At 42.5% G+C, this 17,738-nt stretch overlaps 1 protein-coding gene across 1 annotated transcript in view; it reads left to right on the top strand.

The window, feature by feature from the left end:
- The first annotated feature begins 1,294 nt into the window (after positions 1-1,294).
- The window catches only part of LOC124545093 (alpha-tocopherol transfer protein-like), a 64,955-nt gene continuing 48,511 nt past the window's right edge, over positions 1,295-17,738 (top strand). Inside the window, exons 1-2 of the mRNA XM_047123905.1 lie at positions 1,295-1,439; positions 13,671-13,830. Of these exons, the coding sequence (XP_046979861.1) occupies positions 1,301-1,439; positions 13,671-13,830 (299 nt within the window). The 5' untranslated portion in view covers positions 1,295-1,300. The remainder of the gene's footprint in view (positions 1,440-13,670; positions 13,831-17,738) is intronic.

Here is a 17,738-nt window from a genome sequence, read left to right as displayed (position 1 = left end):
GGATGTATGTTGCAGTAGTTACTTGGAGATGAAGAAGCTTGAACAGGATAAAATAGCATGGAGGGCTGCATCAAACCAGTCTCTGGACTGAAGACCACAACAACAGGATATTAAGATGCGGACTATTTCCTTGTCTCTACTTTTTCGAACCTAAACCTATTACTCGTGTATTTGTGGGAGCTTTTCAAAGCTCGAGTGTATCGAAAAACAGCAGTAGTAGTTTCCTTTTGTCACTACACTGGAATACTGCCAAAACATACGAACTATTTCTGGGATACTTACACGCATCCGGGATTCAGTGTGGCAGGATGTTGAGGGATGCATTAGTGGTAAGAGAGTGCATTCTTAACATTTCATGCAAGAAAACATTTCATGTGATATGCTGCTAATTTATGTTTCTGTGCGTTTCCCATGACAAATATGCAATGAAAAGATATAGGAAGTAATTTCTGAGATACGAATAAAGTGAGTTCGGACCTATATCCACATAGTATATTTTCCTCAGCTGTGTCTGAGAAATGCGTCCACCTTTGACCGTAACTTCGTGTTAAGCTCCGTACATCGAAAAAAGCCGCATATCAAGAACAGAATGGTCTTGAATTTCTACTTTACTGTACCATCAGTCAGATTCATACTTATATCCCTGTTTTCCAGACAAGCAAAGATAAGTGAGAAGCCGTTTACGAATTTTTTCCCAAAGTTCTTTATACTACGGTTTATGTGAAAATTACGTCCCATCTGCATAGCTAAATGCTTTGGATAAGTCAAAAGAGATACTGTGTTGAACCCGGTTAGTGCTCGCACAACAATTATTAAACACAGCCGGCCGGTGTGGCCGTGCGGTTAAAGGCGCTTCAGTCTGGAACCGCGTGACCGCTACGGTCGCAGGTCCGAATCCTGCCTCGGGCATGGATGTGTGTGATGTCCTTAGGTTAGTTAGGTTTAATTAGTTGTAAGTTCTAGGCGACTGATGACCTCAGAAGTTAAGTCGCATAGTGCTCAGACCCATTTGAACCATTTATTAAACACATGTGATGTTGCTGCTTTTTAATAAGTGACGTTTCAAACTGGTTAGTTGTTGACGCAGAACACGTAGTCTTGTCACCGACACCAGATATGGGGTCATGTTGGTTCTAAAGCAAGAACCAGATCGTGCTACGAGGTGTTTCGTGGTGTATTATCACCATCTGTTAAGTAACGCAGGAGCTCAATATTTCATGGTACATTACACTCAGTGAGAAGTGCATGAATCGTGGATTATTCTAACATTGTATCGATTGACAACCCTGTGTTGTTACAGATGAGTTACCGGCAGGTTTCCCCCGAACTGCAGGCCATAGCACAGAAGAATCTGAACGAGGACCCCAAGAGAAGAGACGAAGACATCAAGCACATCAAGGAGTGGCTCAAGAAACAGCCCCACCTCAACGCTCGCGATGGTGAGTGATACTGTCCCGCTGCTAGGAATTACGTTCTATTTTACAGAGATACGCTGCTGATCTACATAACAAGTTTTTCGATAGCCAGAGCACAAGAGACATATCAGTTACGAATTTTCTTCTGATCTGTTTTTTATGTTTACTGATTGTTGATTTATACAATTTCCTAGCGTGGTTATCATTTGGATTCGGAAGTAATACCGTTATCAGACTATACAGGTGACGGGTCTTAGATTATCACAACGTAATTTCTAGCAACAGATACATTTCTGTTCCACGATCAAAATCAATACTTTTTCCAAGTAATTTCTGGAAGTAATGTGACTATCATAATACAAAAAAATTAAAGGTTATGTAAATATGTTATTACCATCTGAGTTTCAATACGTTATTGTGACAGTCTGTAGTCCGAACACTGGTTTCATGCAGAAATCCACGCTCGTTTATTCTATGCAACTTTCTTCATCTCTGCAAAAGTACTGCAATCGACCTAAATTTGAATCTGTTTATTGAAGTCGAACCACGGCCTCCCGTTACAGCTTTACCCCTCTATGCTTTCTTCCATCACTGAATTGACGATGCACTGATGCCTCAAGATATATTCTATCAACTTATTCCTTGTAAAATTTGAAATTTTCCCGGCGAATCAACTATTGAAAAAGATTTCGGGCTTGCAGCCTGTCGTCGTAAACTTCACTGCACGGTATTTCGGCTGGACAACTGCCAGCCATCTTCAGGTGAGCCGAACGAGGACGGCTCACCTGAAAATGGCTGGCAGTTGTCCAGCCGAAATATCGTGCAATCAAATTTACGACGACCGACTGCAAGCCCGAAATCTTTTTGAACAACTTATACCTTCTTTTAGTCGAATTGCGCCATAAATTTCATTTTCCTCTAATTATTCGATGCAGTGCTTCCTTCTTAGTTTTCGAGCTGCCCATCTAATCTTCAATATTCTTCTGTGGTATCACATTTCAAAAGAAATTATTCTCCTTTTGTCTGAAATGATTTTCCTAGACTTTTGATTTCTGTGAAAGACCTCACGCCAGGTATATACCGTTACAGAAGACTTCTTAACACAAATTGATGCTGACAAAATTCTCTTTTTCAGAAATCTTTTTTGCTATTCGCCACTCTGCATTTTCTTTCGTCTCTAAATCTCTCATCTTCAGTTATTTCGTTGCCGAAACACCAAAACTCTTCTGCTATTTGCAGTGTTACATTCATCATTCTGATTGCCTCCCCAGTGCCTGATTTCATTCGACTATATTCTCTCTCTCTTGCTTTATATGTTCAGTAGTAATATTTTTTCCTCTATTCCCCAAACATTAATGAAGCTATGCCTGCTTTATGACACGCTAATTGACACGCCATCAGGGTGTATAAGACCGTGAAAGGTAAAAGTACTTTAATCCATACAACTCCAGATAAGGGTGTTCTATACGGCCTGAGGAAAGCCCAATTTGGCTGTCCACCAACTAGGAAAATATTCTGACATGAGTGTGTCACACTGTGACACATTCGATACTAACGTTGTTAATTGACGGGACTGCCGCCACAAAAATGAGACGTATCCCAAAGAGGAGAAACACATGACACTCAAGAATAGTGTACAACAGCATTAGAGCTGCACTCGGGTTGTGCTGTGAAAGAAGTGATTGTCAATACCCTATTGACTGTTCAATAAGCTCAAGGGAAGCATCTCTATATTAACGGCGCCGTGTCGCCACTGAGGGAAAACTCGATGAGAGACATTTAATTTAGGATTCAATACTGGAGCTCAGTCTACAGATAGTTGATAAGTCTAAAGTCACCATGAAACCGGAACTTGAATGACATGGAACAATAGTGGCAGATCGATGTTAATGACTGTAACTTTCGCTCAATGACAACTTTCTCTCGTTGTGTTTAGAGCTAGAAAGACTGCCCTGGCTCCTGAGAGAGACAACTCAGTTAGATTTTAATTTAACACAGAAATAGTTCCGCTGTCGGTATCTACATGCTATCCATCAGTAACGGAGCTAAATATAGAACTATACTTATATGGATATGGTGTCTGTTCTTTCGGACATGTCCGAAAGAACAGACACCATATCCATATAAGTATATAGTTCTGGCAGTACCGGCCATGACCTTCCTCTTCTGTGCAGATGCACACGTATTACCCGAACTATTACGGGACTTGGGTCAAAAATGGCTCTGAGCCTTATGGGACTTAATAGCTGAGGTCATCAGTCCCCTAGAACTTAGAACTATTTAAACCTAACTAACCTAAGGACATCACACACATCCATACCCGAGGCAGGATTCGAACCTGCGACCGTAGCGGTCGAGCGGTTCCAGACTGAAGCGCCTAGAACCGCTCGGCCACCTCGGCCGGCACGGGACTTGGAAAGAATCACTTCCACGAGTAACGAGTGTGTTGAGTAGGGACATATAAGGTGAGAAGGTGGGTCTCGAGGGAGGCGTGCGCGAGGTAATCCCTGCAGTCGTTCTATGCTCTATGCCCTCGGTGGCTCAGATGGATAGAACGTCTGCCATGTAACCAGGAGATCGCGGATTCGAGTCAAGGTCGGGGTACACATTTTCACCTGTACTCGACTGAGAAGTTGACGTACGTACACTGACACGTGAAAACCTTGTGACCATTGTTCACCGCGACTTTCAATGCATCCTGGTGGCACACGACGCGGTAAGAGAATTTGGAAACGAATTAAAGACGAACGGAATTATTCTAGAGTCGATACAGGGTGCAAGCCGGGAAATCCACTGACGCAAGTGAGTTTTAGGAGCGACAGATTTTTGCTTCCCAGAACCTAGGAACGAGATTATGGGATATGGGGAAGCCAGTCGACTGTTGCGCATTGCTGTAGTAAGCACGTACGGAAAGTAGTTGAAGGACGGTGGAACCAAGAGTTGGTGACCAGCTTTTGGACGTCCCTGTCTCATCACAGAACGTGCAGGTCAGACGCTTCTCCGCTCCAGAATAGGCGGCGATCTGTGGCAGATGTGACGACGGAGTACAAAGTCCGTCCAAGCTCAAACGGTTCGGAGCAGGCGGTTCAGCGTACGTGGTGGAGCATGGAGCTCTGCAACATATGACACCTGCGTGTTCCCATGTCGATCCAACGATATCGTTAGTTACGACTGCAATAAGCACCGGATCAGCGAATCAATTAAAACGTGTCGTCCGATCTGACATATACGTTTCCCGTTACAACACGTCTATGGTCGTGTCTGCGTACTCGAAACATACAGCACAGCACCAGGCCGGTGGAACCAATAGCATACTATGGGGGAACATTCAAATCGGCTTCCAAACGACGTCTGGTTGAAATCGAAGGCACCTTCACAACTGTCGTCTACGTGAACATTATTTCGGGCCTCCTGTAGTGGCTTCACGCTTGATGTCTTTCCCGATGATGATAGCATCTTGCAGCAGTACAAATGACTTTGGTGTAAGGCCAGAATCGTGCTGCGGTGGTGTTAGAAGTTTGACAGTCAACTCACGTTGATATCTTCGCCACAAAATTCACCTGAATCGAACCACAAGGAACACATCTGGGTTGTTATCAGTTGTCACTTGCACGCCCACTAACAATTAGCCCATGAGTTTAGGAATTATGTGAGTTCTGGAAACCTATCAAGAAATTATATACTGAAGAGGCAAAGAAACTGGTACACCTGACTAATATCGTGAAGGGCCCCCGCGAGCACGCAGAAGTGCTGAAGCACGACGTGGCATGGACTCGACTAATGTATGAAGCAGTGCTGGAGGGAACTGTTACCAGGGCTGTCCATAAATCCATAAGAGTACGAGGGTATGTAGATCTCTTCTGAACAGCACGTAGCAAGGCATGGTATATATGGTCAATAATTTGCAAGTCTGGGACTTTGGTGCCCAGTGGAAGTGTTTAAACTCAGAAGAGTGGAGCTGGGGCCACTCTGTAGGCATTCTGGACGTGTGGGATGTCGCATTGTCCTGCTGGAATTGCCCAAGTCTGTCCGAATGCGCAATGGACATGAATTAAAGCAGGTGATCACACAGGATGCTTACGTACGTGTCACCTGTCAGAGTCGTATCAAGACGTATCAGGGTCCCATATCACTCCAACTGCACACACCCCACACCATGACAGAGCCTCCATCAGTTTGAACAGCCCCTGCTGACATGTAGGATCCATGGAGTCATGAGGTTCTCTTCAGATCGGTACAAGTCCATCCGCTAGATAAAATTTGAAACGAGACTCGTCCGACTAGGCAATATTTTTCCAGTCATCAATAGTCGAATGTCGGTGTTGACGGGCCCAGGCGAGGCATAAAGCTTTGTATCGTGCAATCATCAAGGGTACACGAGTCGGCCTTCGTCTCCGAAAGCCCATACCGATAATATTTCACTGAATCGTTCACTCGCTGACACTTGTTAATGACCCAGCACTGAAGTCTGGAAGAATTTTCAGAAGGGCTGCACTTCTGTCACGTTGAAAGATTCTCTTGTAGTATCTGGTTCCGGCCATAGCGATGTCGGTGAACCGATGTTTTACCGGGTTCCTGATATTCACGGTACTCTCGCGAAATGATCGTACAGGAAAATCCCCGCCTCATCGATACCTCGGAGATGTTGTGTTCCATCGACTAAAATACCATGTTCAAAATCACTTGAATCTTGATAACCTGCCGTTGTAGCAGCAGTAACCGTTCTAATAATTGTGCCAGACATTTGTTGTCTTACATAGACGTTGCCGACCACAGTGCCGTATTCTGCTTGTTTACGTATCTCTGTATTTGAATGCGCATGCCTCTAGCAGTTTCTTTGACGTTTCAATGTAGAAGCCATACCAAAGAGGATCGCTGCAGTATAGCGTTCCAAAAGTGCACCAGCACGTTACGCAGGACATTTTCATAATATTTTGGCTCATTAGGGTATTTTAGAATCAGTCTGACAATATAAAGATATGTATTTCAGTATGGTCACTTACTTGAATAAAAGTGTGATGACCAAGATCTGTAAAAGCCGTTTCATCTAAAAGCTTCTGTAGTTAAAAGTTACTCTACTTCCTAAAACCTCGCATTTATCTGTAGTGTAGAGTCTTAATCCACACTCAACTCTTAGGACTTTGCAAAAACAGCCCTTCTATTTCATATGCTTATTCCAAATTAACGCGCGGCTTAAACGTAATGATTCACACCAGTCAAACCGGCTGGTACCTACACAGGAGCGAACTGCCGTCCTTCAATGTGAGACTCTCTTGTCTTTTCACTACACTACATCACGCGGTAGCAGACTACGTTTTAACACTAAAAGACGGCATACAGGCTACTGCCCATAAGCACCGCCAGGTCAAACTGGCTCCATGCTTGTTTATTGCTTATACTGCCTTTTACTGCTCCATTTGTCGCACGACACTAGTCTCCTGTTCTCACATTTGCAGCATACCGCTTTCACACAACCTGAACAAACAGTAGCAGTATGGTTTTCTTTGCTTGAGGTACGCATTTAAAACTTCTCTCTCTATGTTGCCCTCCTTGGTCCATCTTTCGTCTCTTTATATCTTGCTGATACTGTACATACTGCGCTCGAAGCTCTTCGCACAAGTCAGAAACATGCTTCTGTCTGTTATGTCGTTTAACAGACACTCCATTATACAAAACCGCCAGCCGCTGTGACCGAGCGGTTCTAGGCGCTTCAGTCCGGAACTACGCGGCTGCTATGGTCGCAGGTTCGAATCCTGCCTCTGGCTTGGATGTGTGTGATGTCCTTAGGTTGGTTAGGTTTAAGTAGTTCTAAGTCTAGGGGACTGATGACATCGGATGTTAGGTCCCATAGTGCATAGAGCCATTTTCATACAAAAGCCGAATCAAGAATATTGTAAAATATATGCAATGTCCAACGTCTTGTACCGGCTTTTGTAAAGAACATCCCAGCCAGTTGATCCGCAAAGTCTACCCCCAAATTTGTTTTATTGTAAAATTGCACTGCATTACGAGTCTTCTTCTGACTTTCGGACAGAGATACATGAGAGTGAAGTGAACTCAATAACAAAATATTCTTCTTATTTGTTCTTCTTTGATGAACTGTTAGGTTTTTATACACTATAGTCGAGATGAGTGGTTGTTTTCCTGTCTTTGCAGTAAAAGACACCTCTCTTCAGTCACGGTTCAAAGTACCCACTAAAGTTCAGACGGTTTGCAGGGCTTAACGACATAAAGTAACTGTCAGTAGTGACATTAAAACTTTTCCCTAAGTATGGTTCTACAAACCTAATAACAAACTTTTCACCAACTCCTTAATCTGCTTGTAAGGGGGGGGGGGGGGGGGGGGAAGGGGGGGATTCAGCACCATTGCATGGATATCCACTAAGTACGTATTTACTAGAAACACGTAAAAGTAACCAGAATTTTATACGAAACTTGTCGGGCCAGCTTGCAATTTATTGTATGAGTGGGTATCTTGTTTTGGACGGCAAAAGTTGTTCATCATTTACAATATAAGGTTCTGCTCTATAGCATGGCGCACAGTTTTCTAGGTAAGCATTCCAAATCCTTGCGACAAGGGCAAATTTCTCAGTTTTTAGGTGTTCAGAGCTAGTCTACTCGGTAACTTCGATAACTCTGTTTCACCCCATAGTTTCTCTGAGAAACTGAGGACCCAATACTGTTGACCAACAACGTTTGAGAGGAAAATTCTTTGCCCCATACGCTCCTCTTGCACACGGTATGGCGACAAAAGCTCAGTCTCAGGCTCTTCAGTGTTTGTTGCCCAAGAATCGTCTTGTGCTCGACGACGAGCCTCAGCTCCAGTGCAGTGTTTGATGTGGCGCATTATGGAAGTACTGAAAACTAACCACCATCCAGTAAGAAGTTTGCCTCTTTGAATTTTCCTTTTAGTGTATGATGTGTGTCTTGTGCTATCCTGCAAAATGTTATGACTTTGCAGGCGAACTGAAGACATGAAAAATGACTGTACTTTTTATATGACTATATCTATTCTTTTATTCGCTGTACAATAGCATATTAACTCATTATTGTTGCTATTTATTATGCAAGCTTTTTATCGTTAGTTTTTATTGTAATTTTACAATCTAAAACTCTACACGAAGAGCAAAAATATTACTGACCTCTATTAGAATCCACAATTTCACACAGAGTCCCATCTTTTGCTGTTTCTTTTTCCTCAGTAATTTTTTGTTTCCCAGTAACAGTTTTTGACTGGCTTCCGGGGGAGGAGGAGGGGGGGGGGGGGGGGGGGGAAGCAACTCTTGTCCGAGTTGTTGACCTTATAGAGCTTGAAATTGGATCATCAGAGGGCATGTTGGATGTAGAAACCTCATTTTTCCCTACCCTGTACCATGTTTATATCTTCACCTTCGTTGCACGACTCACTTTCTTCATCTGCAGACACTGTAACTACCACACTTTCTTCATTGTCCCGATTACTGTCAAAAAACTCAAATTCTTCGCCTGAGCGTTTGTCTTCTGTTTTTCTCAGTGCTTCTAGAACAGTAGTTCCAAACCCGGGGATACCCCTAATGTGTAAAATGTAGCTTTCTGATAGGTAAAAACAAGCAACGAAAGGAAATTATTTTTAAAATATCATTACTACCATACTTATTTCTTAAAAAAATACCGATTATATAAGTTACCAAAAATAACATTTTTTTGTTTTCAAAGACACTAGAGTCTCGATATATCTAAAAAAAATATTGAAATTCGATCCGTTTCCTCAGCCTTGATGGCACAACACCTATTCAACGACATCACACATACGTTTCACGCAGTTTTTAATTGTTTATATAAGCACACATTTCGTTGAAAGTAGTCTTTCAGGTTTATCATCAACGGTAAAATATAGTGTTGTGTTTCGTTTTCTTTGTTGACTGTTTTGCTTGTACACCTAAAAAAGACTGCTGCAACAAAGAAAAGTAAATTTGTGCCTTTGAATATACGTCAGAAACATTTAAACGACGTCACAAAGGAGAAACAATAAAAAATTGATCTAAATATGTGATCGAGGAAGTTATTGTTCATGACTGGCCAAGAAACAAACTTAAATTTGCACAGTTTTATTCAAAGAAATACTCTGAAGAATCTTTCAACCGAAAAACTATAAAGAATTCGAAGTTTAAAAAATAGAAATAGTAAGTCAGGCGTTCTTCATGTGGTTTATTCTTATAAACGTCGTTTTATTTCTTTTCCTACGTAAGTTTCGATAGTATTATTTTCAATAGTTCAAGGTTGTCCTCACCCCGTTCACATCGAATTGTTGAGATATACTGTGCATTGACGCATGAAATGTGTTGGAGGTTAAGCTTGTGAAACTAATACCCGAACATCTTCCACACATAGAACACCCACTACACACATATACTGTACCATGCATCTATGAGACAGGTGCATATCGTGTGCTTAAATATCTCACGAAAATCCCTTCTCTGTGATGAAAGTATAAGAGGCTGTCAAGTGAAAACGAAACAGATACCAAAATGTAGGTAAACTGTTTATCATTTAACATCATACGCCTATGAGACAAGGTGATGCATGCCTTCATGGAAAAATGTTTGTAGTTTCCTGCGGAGCCATGATTGTACCCACGCGTGCCCTTATTTGTCCGAAGCAAATCAACGGCCACGAATATCTTTTTTCCGGGCTTTAAAGACATGGAAATCGCATGGAGAGAAATCGGAACTGTATGAAGGTTGTGTAAGCGCCTCTCAGAGAAACTTCTGCAGCTGGTCGAAACAACCTCGGCAACATGTGGGCGGGCATTATCCTGCTACGGAATTATGCTGTCCGTCAGCATTTCTGGGTGTATTAACTTGACGGGAAACTTCAGTTTTTGTAAAGTGCTTATCCTCCGCTGTCCGTTAATTGTGGTGCCTCGTTCCCGGAACTCAATGAGCAGTGAGCGGCCCCTGCAATCAAAGAAAAAGACCCTCAGGCCTCTCCGGAGCTAGCGTGCTTGTTGTTTCGACTACGCTGCTGCAGTTTCGCTGGGACGCTCTCACACATTCCCCGTACAACCATGATCTCTCCTCACACAATTTCCATATTTTATATGCACTAAAGAAAGGCATTAGTGACCACTAATTCGCTTCGCACGTAGAAGTACACGCCTCGGTAAAATCATGTTCCGAAGGAAACTGCAAACGTTTCCCCACGAAGGCGTTGACCGTCTTATCTCACAGTGGGATATATGTACACGCATCAAAAAAAGTTTTGCATCACCACGGTTCCGAGAGTTCCAGAACCTGTAAAGAAAATTGGAATAGAGATCAACATAAACATCATTTCCGCCCTTTTTATTGCTCATTAAAACCACATATTGCATGTTGTACCACCACACAGCGAGACCTTCAGAGTTGGTGGTCCAGATTGCTATACACATCGGCACCTGTAATACCCAGTAGCATCTCCTCTTTCACTGATGCATGCCTGTATTCGCCGTGGCATACTATCCACAAGCTCATCAAGGCACTGTTGGTCCAGATTGTCCCACTCCTCAATGGTGGTTCACGAGGCAGAGAAAATCGCTGACCCCGCCGGGAATCGAACCCGGGAACCAGGGCGTGGGAAGCAACAGCGCTACCGCACGACCACGAGCTGCGGACCCTCAATCGCGATTCGGTGTAGATCCCACAAAGTGGTTGGTCAGACACGTCGTCCATAAACAGCCCTTTTCAATCTATCCCAGGCATTTTCAATAAGATTCGCGTCTGGAGAACATGGTGGCAACTCTAGTCGAGCGGTTATCCTGAAGGAAGTCATTCACTAGACGTGCACGATGGGGGCGCGAATTGTCGTCCATGAAGACCAATGCCTCGCCAATATGCTGTCGATACGGTTGCATTATAGGTCGGAGGATGGCAATCTCGTATCGTAAAGTCGTTACGGCGCTTTCCATGACCACCAGCGGCGTACGTCGGCCCCACACAATGCTACCCCAAAACAGCTGGGAACCTCCACCTTGCTGCACTCGCTGAACAGTGTGTCTAAGGCGTTCAGCCTGATCGGGTTGCCTCCAAACACGTCTCCGACGATTGTCTGGTTGATGGCATATGCAACTCTCATTGGTAAAGAGAACGTGATGTCAATGTTTAGCGGTCCATTCGGCATGTTGTTGGGCCCATCTGTACCACGCTGAATGGAGTCGTGGTTGCAAAGATGGACCTCGCCATGGACGTCGGGAATGAAGTTGCGCATCATGCAGCCTATTGTGCACAGTTTGATTCGTAACACGACGTCCTATGGCTGCATGAAAAGCATTATTCAGCATGTTTTCGTTGCTGTCAGCGTTCCTCCGACCCATAACCCGTAGGTAGCGGCCATCCACTGCAGTAGTAGCCCTTGAGCGGCCTGAGCGAGGCATGTCATCGACAGTTCCAGCCTTTCTGTATCTCCTCCATGTCTGAACAACATCGCTTTGGATCACTTCGAGACGCCTGGACACTTCCCTTGTTGGGAGCCTTTCCTGGCACAAAGTAACAATGCGGACGCGATCAAACCGCGGTATTGACCGTCTAGGCATGGTTGAACTATAGACAACACGTGCTGTGTACCTCCTTGCTGGTGGAATGACTGGAACTGATTGGCTTTAGGACCCCCTCCGTCTAATAGGCCTGCTCATGCATAGTTGTTTACATCTTTGGGCGCGTTTAGTGACACCTCCGAACAGTCAAACGGACTGTGTCTGTGATACAATATCCACAGTCAACGTCTGTCTTCAGGAGTTCTGGGAACCGGGGTGATGCAATACTTTTTTTGATGTGTGTATTAACATTGGGATAAGTGTATTATGGCGACTACCCTTGAAATAATAAACAGTTTACTTACTTTTTTCCATCCGTCTCTTTTTCATTTGACTGCCCCTTACAGTTCCCACAATAGACCATAAATGCTTCACTATTCACTTCCTAACAATAAACGAAATAATTGACAGCACAATACAATAATAACTACGTAGTGGCTACTACCTTGCTGTAGTGCCTACAGGGCATTGTTACTATTATTGTTATCAATGGCAATGATCAGACACAAAGCATTGGCAGCCTGAAGTTCGCCTATTGTTGCCATTTCAGAAGTAAGGCTTCCATCAATCACGTGATTTACAATTAGTAGGCCTTATTGTAGCACGCATTTTAATTTGGTTGATTTTCAGTTGGGGTGCAGGGTCCGAGTGTAGAGAAGTGGTGCAGATGAAGCCTGTTGCATAACAAGTGTCTACTCTCAACACAGATCGTCAACTGTCCTATCTAGGGAGTTCTTAGGTAGCCCTCACGATGCACTGAAAATCAGTTCATCATTCTATGAAGGAAGGTTGTTTGAAATAAGATGTACCAATTATCTCATTGATTCATTAATTTGTGATTTAATAAAATTCCTACAAAAACTAAATATCATTCATATCTGATTGTACTGCTGGTAATTGTCTCAGAAAGGTTGGGAACACTGTTCTCGTATTTCGACGTCTGTTAGGTACTTCCTGTATTCATAACTCATGATTGCGGTGACGACTATCAGATACCGTCATAACAGATAATAACTGGAATCCTTGCTTCAACTAACCAACAATCAGCGCTGAATTGAATGACATTGTTGGCGCATATTTGAACAAGAATATCACAACAGCTGATGTGATTTCATACGCAGTATTGCAAAGAAGTAGCCAAAAAATAAAGAAAAATGTTATGAGGACCCGAAGTTTCCCCACCGTCTTTCAAGGTAGTAAGCTTCATATTTCACAACCTAATAGAAACAGGGCACTCCAAAAAACGGTGGTTAATATTTCATACAAATGATGAGAAATCACAATACATCAACTTATTCCAGTTTACGGTTTGCTTAGAAAGGAAGTGAAAAGTTCAAAAAATGGCCAGTTTCGCCCCTCGGTCCGTCTAGTGTTAAAAATGAGAATATGTTTTCAGGAAATCTGATAAAATATTGAAGACGCTAGGAGTCTCATGCCGAGTACATGCTTCACACTCCGGCCACAGAACGACACTTTAAATAATCATTCTTTACGCAGTTTGTCAGATGCCTTGAAGGGTAAAGCATCACGTTATTAGATGTGCTTTTTCTTTCATTTTCCACTAGTACGAGTATATACGAATACATTTAGTTTTTTCGATTGTTTCACTGTTATTGATTGCTTCTGTTCCATCTAAAATTCTATTTCAGTTGCATTGCGTAACCGGAAAGTATATCTTTTATCACACTATGCTGACATTTTCGCAGACGACCAGTGGATCCTGACGTTCCTGCGCGGCTGCAAGTTCTCGCTGGAGAAGACCAAGCAGAAGCTGGACATGTACTACACGATGCGCTCGGCACTGCCGGAGATATTCACGAACAGGGACCCCTTCGCGCCGATCGCCCAGAAGTATCTCAACTCTGCGTAAGTTGAAACCTGACTGTGTCGTAAAGCTGCGGCTGTGACACTGAATGCTCGGTTTATGGCTCCTTACCGTGGTTCTGCCGCACTTAGTTATGGCTCGTTACCGTGGCTCTGCCGTTCTTACTTATGACTCCTTACCATGGTTCTGCCTTGCTTACTTGTGACTCCTTACAGTAGTTCTGCCGCACTTACTTATGGCTCGTTACCGTGGTTCTGCCGCACTTACTTATGGCTCCCTACCGTGGTTCTGCCGTACTTACTTATGGCTCCTTACCGTGGCTCTGCCATACTTACTTATGACTCCTTACCGTGGTTCTGGGTACTTACTTATGACTCCTTACCGTGGTTCTGATGCACTTACTTATGACTCCTTACCAAGGTTCTGACGCATTTACTTATGACTCGTTACCATGGTTCTGCCGTACTTACACGATAACGCTTCGAATACCACAGAAGCAAGGTGATCAGGCACAGACCTGAGATGAATCCTTGTTCTGTAATGGCCATCATTGTTCTGACACAATGATCACTTTTATGTTGTTGTTCACACCCGAAATGAATAATGCAACCCTGTTTTTCCACGTTTGTCTTGGAAGTACAGCGCGCAGTCACGACGGAGTACAGACAAAATAAGATACACACAGATTGCAGCCATGCTTTCACACCTGTGTTGTGGTGATACATTGGTAACAGAAAACACAGATGACTACATAATGTTGCTGGATGTGTAATGCGCTACTGTTCACCATGTAAGGACCCAAAACGTGCAAATAGCGCCAAAGAAAAGGATGGACACAGGTTGAGCACTATATGTCTCCAGATGGTAAATGTGCCCTCATACCGAAGTTTGGTCTGAGCACCATAACGCTTTACTTAGCATGGTCGAACAGGAGATGACATGCCTTGCCGCTCGCTGATCCGTGTCACAGTACAGTCAGCCAGTTATGTAAGTGCATAGCTTAGCTTCGAATCATAACAATGGTGTATCCTGACTCTTTCAAGCCTACAGTGCGTTATAAGACGTAACGCCCCCCTAGTTGCCTAAAAACTTCTTTGCATTAATCTAGGACAAAACAACGAAGTTTTTTGCTTTTCTAGTCAAGTAGCTACATACGCAGACAAACGTTATTTAACCAGGTAGAATGTGACATAAATAATCTCCGGCCGGACGGCAGTTGCAGGCGAGTATCTAACATTATGACATAATTCGTGGGATACCTCCTAACGTTGTCGTGGATCTCTTCTTGAACGCCGTAGTACAGCAGCCCGACGTGACGTGGACTCCAAAAGTTGGTGGATCTTCTAAATTCATATGATCTGATGGAAACGGTGTTTTTTCCAGCTGGGGTGCAGGGGAACAGTAGCACAGTCATAGACAATATTTTTATTCATTCTTCATTACTAGATGGGCATTCTGTTAGTAAAAGCGTGAATGGCCTTTCAGACCATGATGCACAAATTTTAACACTAAAAGGCATTTGTACTCAAACCAATGTCATATTTAATTACAAACTATGTAGGAAAGTTAATCCAACAGAAATAGAGAGTTTTTTAAAACTTGTCAAGGAACAAGAGTGGAAGGATGTTTATAGTGCCGATAACATAGATAATAAATACAATGCTTTCCATAACACATTTCTCATGCTCTTTGAGAGTTGCTGTCCATTGGAACATTCTAAACGGGGTATTAGTAGTAATAGGCAGCCCGGGTGGCTGACTAGTGGGATAAGGATATCATGTAGAACAAAGCGGGAATTATATCAAAATGTTAGAAGTAGTCACAATCAAGCTACAGTAGCCCATTACAAACAGTATTGTAAGGTGCTAAAAACGTTATTAGGAAGGCAAAGAGTATGTGGTATACAAATAGAATAGCTAATTCACAGGATAAAGTTAACACCGCATGGTCAGTTGTGAAGGTAGTGTCTGGTCAGCAGCACAAGGCCGACGATATAAAGTCAGTTCGCAGTAAAAAATATTTCTGTTACTGATAAATCAGATATATGTACAGTAATTAAGAATTATTTTCTGAGCATTGCTGGTGAACTAAATAAAAATTTAGTTTCTACAGGAAATCATATAACTTTCTTGGCAAATGCCTTTCCGAGATTGATGTCTGAAATACTCCTCTGTGATACAGACAAGGGGGAGATTGAGTCAATAATTGAATCACTGAAGACTAAGGACTCTCATGTTTATGATGGAGTGACTAGCAGAATACTAAATACTGTCCTGCACATGTTAGCCCTGTAATTAGCCATATTTGTAATTTTTCGATTAGGAATGGTCAGTTTCCTGAGCGATTAAAGTACTCAGTAGTAAAGCCACTTTATAAAAAGGGAGAAAGGGATAATGTAGATAATTTTAGACCTATTTCTATGCCATCAGTGTTTGCAAAAGTTATTGAAAAGGCTGTGTATGTAAGGATAATTGGCCGTTTTGTATCATACGATTTGCTATCAAATGTACAGTTCGGCTTTAGAAGTCGCTTAACAACTGAAAATGCTATATTCTCTTTTCTCTGTGAGGTACTGGATGGGCTAAACAAAAAGTTTCGAACGCTTGGGGTACTTTTTGATTTAACTAATGAATTTGATTGTGTTGATCATAAAATATTGCCCAAGAAGTTGGACCATTTCGGAATATGAGGAGCAGCTCACAATTGGTTTACCTCTTACTTTAGCAACAGGCAGCAAAAGGTCATTATTCACAATGTTGATAACGGCTGTGATGTGGGGTACTGTCTAGTGAGGGGGGGTGGTGCCCCAGGGGTCAGTGTCGGGGCCGCTCCTATTCCTTATTTATATAAATGTTATGCCCTCTAGTATTACGGGTAACTCTAAAATATTTCTGTTTGCTGATGACACCAGCTTGGTAATAAAGGATGTTGTGTGCAACATTGGCTCGGTTTCAAATAGTGCAGTATGTGACTTTAGTTCATGGCTTGTAAAAAATAAACTAACGTTAAATCACAGTAAGACTCAGTTTTTACAGTTTCTAACACACAATTCAACAAAACCTGACGTTTTAATTTCACAGAATGGGCATATGATTAGTGAAACTGAACAGTTCGAATTTCTAGGTGTTCAGATAGATAGTAAGCTGTCGTGGAAAGCCCACGTTCAGGATCTTGTTCAAAGACTTAATACTGCCATTTTTACTGTTCGAACGGTATCAAAAGTGAGTGATAATCGACACGAAAACTAGTCTACTTTGCTTATTTTCATTCGCCTACGTCGTATGATATTATGTTTTTGGGTACCTCTTCCCATTCTACAAGTATATTTTTGGCTCAGAAACGGGCGGTTCGGGCAGTAAGTGGTGTGAGTTCGTGAACCTCTTGTCAACCTCTGTTCACGAGTCTGGGTATTTTGACATTCGTCTCTCAATATGTATATTCTTTATTGTCGTTTCGTGTTACCGATATTAGTTTATTCCCAAGAATAAGCAGCTTTCACTCGGTTAATACTCGGCAGAAATCAATCCTGCATTTGGATCGAACTTCCTTAACTCTTGTGCAAAAAGGTGTGCAGTATACTGCTGCATCGATTTTCAATAAGCTGCCACTCGAATTCAAAAATCTTAGCTGTAATCCACGCACTTTCAAATCGAAACTGAAGAGTTTCCTCATGGGTCACTCCTTCTATTCTGTCGAGGAGTTCCTTGAAAAATTAAGCTGACTCTTATTGTATTGCTGATAACGTTTACTTATGGGCTGACTTTTTTCAGGTTCATGAACATTTATTTTATCTGTTATCACTTTTATGTTGTAGTTTCATGTACTGACACGTTTCAGTACCTTAGATATTTGCTCCTCAATTTGGTCCTACGGAACTTGACGTGTAAATGAATAAATAAATAAATAAATAAAGTCGCCTGCAGAAATACTGAACCATGCTGCCTCTATA

The sequence above is a fragment of the Schistocerca americana genome, chromosome 8, assembly GCF_021461395.2.
Source record: "Schistocerca americana isolate TAMUIC-IGC-003095 chromosome 8, iqSchAmer2.1, whole genome shotgun sequence".
Classification (NCBI taxonomy): domain Eukaryota; kingdom Metazoa; phylum Arthropoda; class Insecta; order Orthoptera; family Acrididae; genus Schistocerca; species Schistocerca americana.
Note: the sequence above shows the minus strand (reverse complement) of the source record. Positions and strands in the feature narration are given on the sequence as shown.